We start from the raw sequence: 12,749 nt of genomic DNA on the forward strand, positions 1-12,749 counted from the left end.
GTTTGTCTCACTCTGAGGTTTGACTGAGATTAGAGGATGCTGGCCCAGTACTTCAAGCTTCACTCAGGTAAGCAGTCCTGTAGATTTTACCAAACCCTCAGCTATGAGAGTAAAGGCTGCAGGATGTGAATCCTTATTTGGTGTGGTTGCAGTGGCACAAGGTAAATGCTTTTAAGATGAAGTGATGTATAAGGAAACTCTTGCAATCTGCTGTAACAATCTGGTTTTGCTGAAGGCACCCTGCAGCCCCCCCAGCTCTCTGTAAACTTTACCCTACCCATTTATGCAGAGTGCCATTACACTTAATATACCAGGGTAACCACAGACTATTGCACTAAGGGAGCAGGTGTCTTGCAGCAAAACATCACAGGTGCTGAAAGAAGGTGAAATTAGGGATTTCTGAGGAGCACTGAGGGAGAAGGATGGACTTAACAGTAGCGTGGGCTAAACCTGGACAAAAGGTACAGTGTATGCTTGCCCCTAGCATTGATCACCTCACCTCAGGTGCCCTGTGCATACGGGAAGGAGGGGGAAAGTTCACCAACCCCCCCTTCCATTCAGACTGTTTTAGCTGCTCTAAGGTTTTACTAGACTATTCACTAGTTATCAACAATGCAGTTTGTTTGGGTTTTTTTTGGTGGGGGGGGTTGGAGGGGGAGAGAAGGTAAGAGGACACTAGGCTTACAGATGCTCCCAGGAGCATTTAAATTAAAGACTTAAGTCTAATGCACTGAACCACATTTTGCTTACAAATAATCAACCCAAGCCTTGCTTCTCTTTTGTGATGGGTGCTAATAGATGAAGTCTCTTAAGGTAGATCTTTAATTGTGGCCCCTCTAACAATTACACTGAGGTGTGTTTTCAAGGGGAGTTGATAGCTCTACAATCCTACATTTTGTGGCCTAAATACAGAAATGAAATGGTCTCTCCTTCCACCAGCTTCACTCTAATTCTACCTTCATATCCTCCCTCTCCCCATTACGCCAGCAAGTGCAGATACCCACAAGACACTTCTGCTGTGTATGTTAAATAATAAGCCCATGGTTCTAGCTGTTAAGTGACAAGATCCTATTAAACAATCTGGATTGTGGTGCAAAACAACATTCACCACATTCTCTGTTTCTAGATGACTTTTCCTGAAGCACTTCTGTGGGTAAAACTCATAATAGCTTTGTCAAAACTAACTACTAGGGACCCTGCCCTAGTACTACAGAGTAACACTAGCGTTTGGCACGCTGCACCAGAATACTGGAATTGGATGTTCGAGAGGGTGGTAGGGAAGAGCATACTTCATTGAGACAGTGCCTCACAGGTCAAGTCTCTCCATTTTACAGCTGAAGAAACAAGCAGAGACGTAGTGACTTGCCTGTAGTCCAAGTGGCAGAGCTGGGCCTGGAACCTCACTCTTCCTGTCAACAGGAATATGCAGCCTCACCAGAGGGAGTGGGCACTAGCAGACACCCAGAATGTTACAGCAGAAGGTAGGTTGTACCCGGCCACCACCTCTTAGTAGTGTTTTTCAAACCTCTCTTCTGAGAGTGGTTGGAAAGCTTGACTTGACTTATAGCTTTGTTATTGTCTTACCCCTTTTATCCCAATTATCCGGTTTCTTTCTAAGAGAATAAATATTTAATAGAAGCTCTAATAGAACAACCCTTGAAAAATTCCATCTCGGAATAGAAATATGTAGCTACAACTTAAAAAAATACCTTCAGCTCTTCGGGTGGCTGAACATGGATCATGGTCTGTCACGGGGAAGTTGCAGCCTCAGGATGGGGGTTCCAAATTCCCTGCTCCTTCCCCTCCCTTAGTTCTCATGGCTGGCTACTCTACCTCCTCCAAATGGAGAAGAAATCAATCAGTGAAGGGTCATTGGTGTGTGGGGACTGGAACTAATTCTCCATTTGCCTATCCATGGCTGAACTGGGCCTTTTTTCATAAGAAGTGAGGTCAGCCCTTCCCACCAAGGAGATGAAGTTGTTGTAAAATAGAAAATGCTGTCAAATGAAGGGGTATTTATTGGCTCTTTCCATTGCAAATTTATGGGAATAAAATCTCAGTAAATGCCAAAGTTCTGCTTTTGAGAGTAAGTGCGGTAACTTCTAAGACAAAGCACTTCAAATAATAATTTAGGAAATTCAGCTAATTTTCCCTTAGCCTCTGAGATCAAGTGACTAATTGTTGTTTATGTTTTACATAAATTAACGGAGAACATCTTAATGAGAAGCACAAAAAATTCATGTGCTTCTAACTCAGGCCTTTGGCTGCCAGACTGCAGAGTTGACATTTTCTCCAAGTAATGTTAATAAGGGTATGAGATGGGAAATGAAGCATTGTTCTGAACTTGCTTTGCTTATTAGTTTAGTGACACAGAAGCGCATTCACTGTTCTCCTGGGGGTGGGGCTTCTGTCTCCAATTGGTTGCTCAGCCTATAAGAACTACTTTAAAAAAAACCAAAACAAACCCACCCTTTAAGAGTAGTTTAGTGAAAAGAAGCCTTTGCAGAATTCTATAGGGCACTTCCATAACACCCCTTTAATCCTTATTTCCACAGTTTAGAAGAAATTAAAACAACATCTTGTGAGATTTGTTTTAGAAAACATGTAGGGTCACTAACCTCTCCATTTAAGGTAATCTAGGCAATGCTAGTTTCTCTAGCATTACTGTTTGCCAGCATGAAGGCTTGTATTGCTCTCATTCCTCTGGTAGGTTATCCCAGATAAACCATCTCCTAGCCCCAACTACAGTTAAGAGCTGGTCTCCTTAATTCCAAGGGGATTAACAACAGATATTTCTGGTCTGACCACGCTGCTGGTAACTGGAAGTATCTGCCCTCTCTTGTGTTTTCACTGCAGATCACAGCTACCTCCCTTCAATGTCAAGTGTGAAAGTGAAAAGACCTGAAGCATTTTAAATGGGGGTGGACTCTGATTATTTAATGCAGATATGCAGTCACTCCAGCACTGCTTGAAAGGATGGAGACATTAGCCAATTAATCAATGGCTCCATGATCTCAAAAACACTGATGAGTTTATGCTATTATTAAAACCATCCCAGAGTTGGTAATGCCTTTGCTAATTTAGTATTGTTTCCAATCCAGCCCTGGCCACAGTTTGAAGGGAAGTGTGTTCTGCTGGACTGGTTGAGAAGGTCTGAGGCCTACAATGATGTGGAGGCCTAACAGAGTTTTCTCCCAAGCAGGAAAATAAGGTGAGTGGGCAAGCGGACATTTTTTCTGGAGCTGTTAGCATTTCATTGCTCTCACAGCTGTACTGCAATCCATGCTGACATCGTGTACATTTTACCCTTGAATGTCAACTGCAAGAAACAAGACCCCTTTGTTCATCAAAATCAGCTAAGAAAGGCTCACTTCTTACTAACTCAGTTTAGACCAGTGTATTAAAAAGAAAATCCCAGTAGCATTTCTGTAAAGATCAAAGTGAACTTAAGTAATATAGTCACTCCCATGGGAGGGAGCAAACCAGAACAGTAGGACAGTGGGGAGGGGGAACGGGGTGTGCATTGAATCTAAAAATCCTTCTTTCAATGCAGTTGCTGGATCGAAACAAAGCTTTGACATCATAAATGTGCCTGAAAATACTGGAAAAAATTATTCATATTTGCAACATGCTTAATGATGAACATTATATGCATGTAAACAAAGACGGCTCATCAGTGGCACATAAGGGCAGCAATACCAGATTCCACATAAAGCAATTAATCTCTGGATTTTGGTATTCTGTAAACCACCTTCTACCTGGAACTGAAACTAAGTATGTTAAACAAAACTGGAAGCCACCAGATATCACTGACCGTGCTTTTCCTAGCTCATCTGTAACAATCCCAAAGAACACCTTGTGCTGGGAGAGATTTCTCCTCCTTCCAGCTGATCAGGAATAAGACACAGATCTCCATGCTAGCTCCTCCGGTACTTCCTTAAGCAGGATGCTGTTGCTTGAACATCTGTGCCATCCTTTCTGAATGTTCCTTGGAGCCCTCTTGGGGATAGATGCTGCAATACAGTGGAAGCTTTCACATCCAGTACAGGTGCATGGGCCTTTCGAGATGCTCAAAGTTTAAATACAACTCTATCGAATCTCTATTTTATGAACATAAAGCATCCTCTGACTTGTTTAAATAATAATGAAAGAAATCTGGCTTGAGCCTTCAATTTGTAAAGCTGTGATGTACAGAAAAGGTCCCCATCTAGCATAGTCTCTGGCTGACAGAACTGGTAGCATTTAATAGGACAGAAGAGGCCCTGTGTGCAACACAGACTTCTTCACTGCCTAAACCTAAAACTGTATACACAATGTACAGTCACTCACAGGGGTAGCGTGGTTGTGGGCTCTTCGGACACTCGCTGTTGACAGCCAGCAATGTGGGGAAACCCTACAATATCCTTAGGCTTAGGACCCCTGATATCTAGGCCATCCTCATTCATGTCTTTGACCCTGATCCTGCAGCTGGTTAGAGTGAAGTGATTGGTTTAGCACTCGATAAGACTCCAAATGCATCCCGGAGCTGGAACTTTTGGTTGTGTCCAGTGCTGAGGTTTCCTAGCAGGAGGTTGGAGTGGTGGTTGTGGGAGCTGGAGTCCACGCAGCGTTTCCTTCATCATCCATAATGGCAACTGTGAATAAAAGCGGGGAGTCTTGTTAGTGTGACAGGGGCTGTGTATGGATCTATGAAGACAGGCACTGGTTCTGTTCTTCCCGTGAGCTTGGAAAACAAGCCCACGTCTTCACTCAAGAGGTCAGTCGGAACAGATGAGGCATCATCTATGTGCAAGTTGTACCGCTTTAATTATGCTAGTATAGTTAAAGCAGTACAACCAGCCTGTTGCAAAAGCTTGTTCCCACAGGAGAAAGGTTGTACCAGTATAAGGTACCATGTACTCACCTTACTATATCCACATTAGGGCTTGTACTGGTATAACTAGAGAGGTTAAAAAAAATCACTCCCCTTCCCAAAATAGTTATACAGCAGCGTAGACCAGATTTGTCTTAGCCAAGTTCAGTGGTAATTTATGGCTGTGTAACCCACACCATAGATAAGTACATGAAGAATGGGCAGTAGGAAAAAACAAGGGAGGAGGCAGCGTAGGTGCACTTAGCCCTGCTGCAACACAACCAGATTTACCCCATTGGCACATTCGACATTCCCTCTGAAACCAGCTCATTATCTGTATCACAGAACACCCAAGAAAGATGCTTGACTATTGCTTGAGGTTCTTCCAGTTAGCGTGGCTGTTCAGATTAGAGCCACAAGCCTCACGCTTGTCTTTAGAAGACCCTAACCTGTGTCTTAAATTGCTCAAAGACTAAAAATTAAGTTTTACTAGGTGACATGGAGTACTGGGAAAATTACACTAAAATTAGGAAGAAAAGGAAATCAGCAATTCTGCTGCTAACGATGATGAAACAGAACCCAGCTCCCTCTCTTGGCCCTGCAGGGCTCGAGGGAGTAAAAGGCAACATACATTTATTTTAAGCAAGTGGCACTAGCAATGTAGAGACTGAATTCCCTGTTGCGTAGGGAAATACTATTCTTACATCACTATGTGACCTTCCATTTCTAACTGCTCTAATGGGAAACATGTTAATGCCATTATAAGTAAGTCTTGCAATCAGTCTTTAATGATTCTTTAACCGTGTAAAACAGCTGCTATTAAATGGCATGAAGTTGGTGTTAGACTCCCAGCCCAGCACATGAAAGGTATGAGCTTGCCTATTAAATTCTTAGATTCTGCAGTGATCTACGTCCCCCCATAGAAACAACACATCTGCTGCAGTCAAGATTGCATTACATCAGTCCCCAAAAAAGGCCATTCTTAATTGTGCTATTTCATGATGATTCTCCCAGTGCACTTTGTTTATGGGAAAGAAAAATCTCCTCTTTTTTTAAATGTGCTTAATTAATTTTGGCCCCAGTCAAAACCCAGGAAGAGTTTATCCTTTGCTCTAAGCTGTAGTTCTGTGACTGGCAGCCAGTGATTAAAAACACTTTGAGCTGGGGGGACAGGGGCTGGTTGTCCAGTATTAAGACTTGCCCGGGTGGGAGGAGAATGATCCAGCAAAGAGCAAGGTCTTGCACGGTCAGAAAACGTTTTTCAGTGAAAGGTCTTGGCTCTGACATACATTTATGGATAGTCACATGGCAGTGCCATAGAAGATTTAATATATGCAAAAGAATTTCAGGAGGGGCTAAATACTGAACTTGTATGAGTGCAGCTGGCTTCCACTGAAGTCAATAGGGGTTGATTATGCACATGGGCCCTATTCTTTTAGAGAAATGGTCATGGTGTTCCTGGACGTCAGTTAGTCCAGTGATGGGCTATGTCTATCGACACTGCAGAGGCTATGCAGGCATAGCCCCTCGTGTGGACAGTGTATACTGATGGCCGGGTGGTTTTCTTCATACCCCTGACTGACACAGCTACACCAGGATAAATGTTAAGAATAGACCAAGCCAAGAGCTGGTGGCTTGACATTAGTGTCAGCGTTCATGTGATGCTCCTTATTTGGTTGGGACTGCAGTATCTTTCAGGGGCTGCTGCAAAATTGGGAAGTGTTATGCCCTAGAGCTCCCCACTCTCCACCAGAGCAGAAAATGAAGGAGATGTAACGTGGTTCTTTTTCAGCACACGAGCTGGTTTAATAGCAGGGAAGCTGGGTGAGGACTCAGACAAATTTTATAGGCCCTTTCTTCTCCACGTTTATTTATTTTAATCAAGGCAACAAATCTACTTCTCAAACTATATCTCAGACCATGCAAAACATGGAGTGTTGTGCAGGCCTCTCAGATGCCTCAGTCCCTTGCACTTTTTTTGCCTAAAGTAGTGATTTTATTGCAAGGAGTCACTGAGAGATCTGATGCACTGGGTTTTTGCTCTTATGGGTAAGCAAGGCTGGAGGTAGATTACATGTAATTTGCTCCGAGGAGGCTGTAACATAAGGCCTTGGGGGTGGGCAAATAGAGTAAAATGGAGAGAGTTTGCAGCTGGGGCTGTCTTGCTCTAATTATCAGAACCCACTCTGCACTCTATCATGTTGCTCACCCTTGATCCCTGGAAGATGTACAGGGGAAACCTCCTAGTACACAGTTCAATCCCTCTGCCAACCTCGTGTCAGGAACTGGAATTTCTTTTCCAATGCCCAGCACACACACAAGTCACCATTGTCATTAAGAAACATTTTGTGTTGGTTTTGGTCACTCACCATCTCAGACTTTCACAGTGGCTGGTGGCATCATCAGTTGATTCACCCTGGATGAGGGGGGGAGGAAGAGGGGAGGGAATGTCAAGTATAAACCACTACCATGGAGGTGTTAGAGCATCAATTAGCCAAAAGAACACTACCTAAAATCTACCGTCCTTGCATTGAATTGTCAAGGTTCATACTGGCAGTGTCTCTGTTATTTCTTTCAGAGTGCTCAGTCTCTAAAGAGATAGGAAGATAGTGTGCATTAGGAAACACAGGGCTGCCACTCCCAGCTCTTTCACGGTAGTGTCTGATGGTAATTCTGACAGCCACTGGAACACACAAAGTAACATGGCTGATACTAATTGACAAAAACCCGGCAACCCTCCAAAGGCATTCACACAGGCAGCAATTGTTTCCTTAAGCAGGGAACAAGGCTGTTTGTGCAGTAGCGATTGCTTGGTGTCCTTTTGACTGACAACATAAATGTAAACAGCCACCACTGATAAAGGTTAGTTAAGGAAAAAAAGTCATCTTTCAAACACTGGAGCTGAAAGAGTTGTTGGGCCTGACAGCAGCTCTCAGGGCCAGATTTAATCCACCAGGCTGTGCAACTTCTGCTTGACAGCCCTGTTCTCTGTCCCAGTCAATGTAAGCTGCCTTAGGTCGACCTAACAGTAGTGTAGACCAGGGCTCAGATCTCAACCAGTCACTCATTCTGAAGCTATGCAGAACAGGTTAATTCTGCCAAGGTTTTATTCTTACTACAGAGTATGCATGTGCATTGCTGGCAGGTGTGCCAGGGACACTCAGAATGCACTGCTTGTGCTCCTTATGTGCAGCATGTGACGGGTTAAAATGTATCTTCTCCGTCTATCTTGGGTACTTCTATAGCCCCCATCACCATAGTATTTGAGCATCTCCATCTTTAACGTATTTATCCTCATGCTCCTCTGTGAAGTAGGGCAGTGCTATTACCCCTTACCCCCTTTTACAGATGGGGAACTGAGGCTCAGAGAGGTTAAGTGTCTTGGTCAAGGTCACCTAGGAAGTCTGTGGCAGAGGAGGGAATTGAACCCAGATCCTCACGTCTTTCCCAGTGGATCATCCCTCCTCTGCCAAACACTCCAAGTGTTCATGTGGTTTTCTGCCTAATCTTCTAGGAACAGCCAAGTAGAACCTTCCTGCTCTGCTGCCCACCTACATCCTAAGTATCCTTTGATTTCATCAGAACTCCCGGGAGGCACCAGAAGGTCAGCCGTGAAGACTTACCAAAGGGGGGGAAATAAGGGAAAAAATGCTAATAATTCCAAATTTTTTAATGGTAGCAAAATGTCCCCAACAGACCTGAGCTGCCAGGAGGCTGAGGAGTATCCCAGACCTCAGAGGGATCCCACTAGTCTAACAGTGATAATCCCACATTGAAGAGTTTGTCACTTCCCGTTTGGGAATATTTGCTGACAAAGCAGCTGTTCCTAAACTGTGCTATTTTCTCCTGAGGGAGGGAGGGAGATGGGAACCGTTCTGTTATTTCCTGACAGGGAAGGAAACTCTTCCAAACTGCCTTTTAAGAACCAAAACTGGTCAGAGGCACTTTTTTTCTGGTTGTTTCACTGTTATCTCCACCAGTTCCAAATGAGTCCCTGTCCCCAGTTTCCTCCATCTAGGAAACCCAAATATTTCTCCTAGATGTGATCAAACAGATTTCATGATATGTGACAGCATCTGTAATTACAAAGTATTCACAGAGCCATCTCTTTAATATTAGACTACATGTCTGAAATTATGTACTAAATATTTAAGGTTGTAAACAGATCTAATTTTGTTCTATCCATAGCAATGCCTAAGATAGAAACTTCTGTAAGAAAAAGAGCCAATTTAATATACAGTTGCTGTGACCTTTTATGAATTATTTTCTCTATGCACCAGCCTCACTGGAAGTAGTCTGGGCAGTTTAAAAAAGACTATCCTCCAATTACCCTTTTAATCCAGGCAGTATACATGGCCAGCCAACGCACCCCAAGATTTATTATTTGTAGCACAGTAGACCTCATTATGCTAGCAGCTATACAAACACATAATATGAGGCAGTCCCCGCCTCAGCTTCTGAAACAGAATTTGCTGCCAAAATGCTAGCAGAGCCAAATCTTCTCCTTCACTATGTTCAGGCATAAAGAGGAAGTCAGCCTTCCCCTTCTAGCCGCCCACTCATCTTGTCCTCATTTAGGCTAAAGTTTTCAAAAGTATCTTAGTGGCTTGGGAGCCAAGCTGCCCTTTTCAAAAGTGACTTAGACAATTGGGAATCTAAGTCCCCTTGACTTTCCAAGGGATGTAGGTTCCAAAGGGCTGGAGGCACTTTGGAAAACGTTACCCTGCCTGTGCTTGTGACTTCCCAAACTCTAGGTTGCAGTATCACTTACTGAACTGAGGAAGAGCAGAAGGGAGAGAACACAATTGCTAGCTAGAACCTAGGGGCATTAGCAAGGGTGAGACTCAAAAGGAAGGAAAAGGCTGTGATTTTCTAAAGCGGAGCAATATTTGTCAGTGCTTCCCCAACCTTTGAACAGTATGTTTCATGCACTGATTACATCTATAGTGTGCACGTTTTAGTAGCCGACACGTTTTCAAAACACCTCTTTTTGCAGTACCCAAATTAGAGCTATCGTTTTGCTACAAGGAGGGAGGGATATTAGGAAATAGTGCCCTAATTTTTACAGCCTTCTGTATCTAACGTTAGTTAACTTATGAACAGCAATAAAATCCCTTTACACGGTTCCTTTTGCCCTGTGATGTTAACAGCAAAACCTCATTCAACCTTCGCAATACTCAGGGCAGTGGTTCTCAACCAGGGACAAGCATACCCCTGGGGGTACGCAGGGGTCTTCCAGGAGGTACATCAACTCACCTAGATATTTACCTAGTTTTACAACAGGCTATATAAAAAGCACTAACGAAGTCAGTACAAACTAAAATTTCATACAATGACTTGTTTATACTGCTCGATATACTATACACTGAAAATGTAAATACAATATTTATATTCCAATTGATTTAATTGTACGGTAAAAATGAGAAACCAATTTTTCAGCAATAGGGTGCTGTGACTATTGCAGCCAGTACTTTTGGGAGCAAGTAGATTTTTAAGTGAGGTGAAACTTGGGGTACGCAAAACAAATCAGACTCCTGAAAGGGATACAGTAGTCTGGAAAGGCTCAGAACCACTGATTTAGGGCCTTCAAATTCCATAACCCCCAATCTCAATTGACTGCAACTGGAGTCAAAATGCTAGGGCCCAAGATATACACAATGCAGGCTGGCATTAAATTTTAGGACAGGTATCTGACCATTTGAAACTCAAAATTCTCTGTGGTCAATTTCCTACAGAAATAGAGGCATCATGCAGAACATCCCTTAGAGCAGGGGTTCTCACAAGAAAATTTTTGGCCTCAGAGTGTGGCTACAAACTCTTGTTGGTGGCCACTCTGACAATTTTTCCTAAAATACTTTAGGAAAAACAAATATGCACATCTACATGTCCAAATCATTGTAATTGATGTAAGTCGGGTTTTTTGCTGACTCAATAATAAAAATAATGTACAACTGTCTCTAGTCTTTACTGGACAGAATAGAAACAAAGTAAGATGCTCTGCATGATCTTGCCTTTTTTGTTGGTTTTTTTATTCTTTTTTTGAGACTTGCTAGCTAGTAAGTCTAGGGCTGTGAAAACTGATATTTGTATGCTTGTTAATATCACTTTAAACAGCTGACTTACTGTCTAACTGGGAGGCAGTGAAAAGTGATATTAACAAACATTCAAATATTGCTTTTCACAGCAGTCTTACTCAGCTCTGGCACAAGCTGGGTGATAAATTAAACCCTGGATAGAGAGGTGGGTAGGGAGGCGCGGGGCCCAGGGGTAATGGAGGACTGAGGGAAGCAGTGGGGCCCAGAGACAATGGGGGTTGGTTAGCCTGCAGCCAAAGCTTGAAGCCCTGCAGCTGGAGGATGGAGACCCACAGCCAGAACCTGCCACAGGGCGGAAGCTGGAAGCCCAAGCCCCACTGCCCCAGGAGAGGGGCCACTGCTGTGTGTCCCCCCATCACTGTCCAGGAGCTATGGCCGCAAGAAGAGCCCCCGGTGGCCATATTTGAGAACTGCTGCCTTAAGTGTCTCCTGTTAAAGTGATGTGGCCAGAGGGACACCTGCAAAAAAAACTACCTTCTGTCCCACTAAAATGGTCCCTTTCTTCCGACACCAGTTACGTCCAAGAGAATTTCACCTAGTCTTTGGGAAACAGGAGCCTCCCTGAAAACACCAATGTCGCTATTTGTTTCGTAAACACCAACACAGCTTTCAAAAGCTTTTTGTCTGTTTGAATATATATAATAACCGACTTAAGGAGAAGATTTCTGATACCAGAGGGTTCTTTAATCTAGCAAACCAAGGCGTAAGACCCAATTACTGAAAGCTGAAGCTAGACAAATGCAGACTAGAAATAAGGCACAATATTTGTTTTAAAACAGGGAGCGCCGTTAACCACCAGAACTAGTTCCTCAGGGCTGCGGTGGAGTCTTTCTAAATAATACACAATAGCTAAACCAAAAGTTAGGCAGGAATTGTTGGTGAAATTCTCTGGCTGTGTTACATGGAAGGTCAAACTCGATGACCATAATAGTTCTTTATGCCTTTAAAATTATGAAAAGCAAACCTTTCCTTAAATGCTAGAAATAATTAATCTGCTCGATTACTTTTCTTAAAGGGCTTTTATACTCTTCTGCCCCAGAGCTTAGTTAGCAACAACTCTCCCTTGCCTTGCGCGTCTGACTACAATTGCCTGCAGTAACTATAGTAATTAGCAGCCCAGCAGGGTCCAGCAGTCTGTGAACCCACCCACTGGAACTCATGGAATCTGTCGCGTAGCGTTAACTTCGTAACACTTCTGTTTGAACCTGCCTGACAAAACCGGAGGCAAAGGATACACCACTCATAGCCGCCTCATCTTGTGGAAACGCACAGTGAATAAGTACGTTGAAAGAAGCCCTATGAATCGGCAGAGGAATAGAACGAGCTAATTGTACAATGGTTCAGCTCATATAGTGTCTAACCAGAGGGCCTGTAACCAGTGAACATCCCTGGCTGAATGTCCAGGGTAGGCGTCTACTATTGGGTTTCTTGGTCTCAGACCGGCGCACACCAGGCTTGTATTCCAGGGGGATAGGCAATGGTGTCAGCGTAGTCCCCCGACAGTCTGAAAGGGACTAATGCAGTTGCGGCCATCCAGAAGGAAGGTGGCAGGGACTCTAAGGGGAAGGAGGATGGGTCCCAGTGTGGGGTGGGTTGTGGGAATCTCCATGTAGTCTGAGAGGAGTGCTCCCCGCTGTGGAACAGAGTACCAGCAACTCCCCCTCATTTACAAAGCGAGGTTCTAATGGGCTTTCCTGGACGAGGAATACAACAGGAAAAAACCTGAGCCCTGGAACCAGCTCACTTAATCAATGTTGGGGTAACTGCAGGGAACATGTGAAATGGGCTTGTCCCTGTAGAAG

General features: G+C 43.7%; 1 protein-coding gene across 1 annotated transcript in view; it reads right to left on the reverse strand.

The window, feature by feature from the left end:
* Positions 1 to 3,382: 3,382 nt before the first annotated feature.
* The window catches only part of SPNS2 (SPNS lysolipid transporter 2, sphingosine-1-phosphate), a 176,491-nt gene continuing 167,124 nt past the window's right edge, over positions 3,383 to 12,749 (reverse strand). Inside the window, exons 12-13 of the mRNA XM_084650941.1 lie at positions 7,222 to 7,268; positions 3,383 to 4,634 (exon numbers count right to left, since the gene is read on the reverse strand). Of these exons, the coding sequence (XP_084507067.1) occupies positions 7,226 to 7,268 (43 nt within the window). The 3' untranslated portion in view covers positions 3,383 to 4,634; positions 7,222 to 7,225. The remainder of the gene's footprint in view (positions 4,635 to 7,221; positions 7,269 to 12,749) is intronic.

Source organism: Lepidochelys olivacea (genome assembly GCF_965140295.1).
Source record: "Lepidochelys olivacea isolate rLepOli2 genome assembly, chromosome: 17".
Lineage (NCBI taxonomy): Eukaryota > Metazoa > Chordata > Testudines > Cheloniidae > Lepidochelys > Lepidochelys olivacea.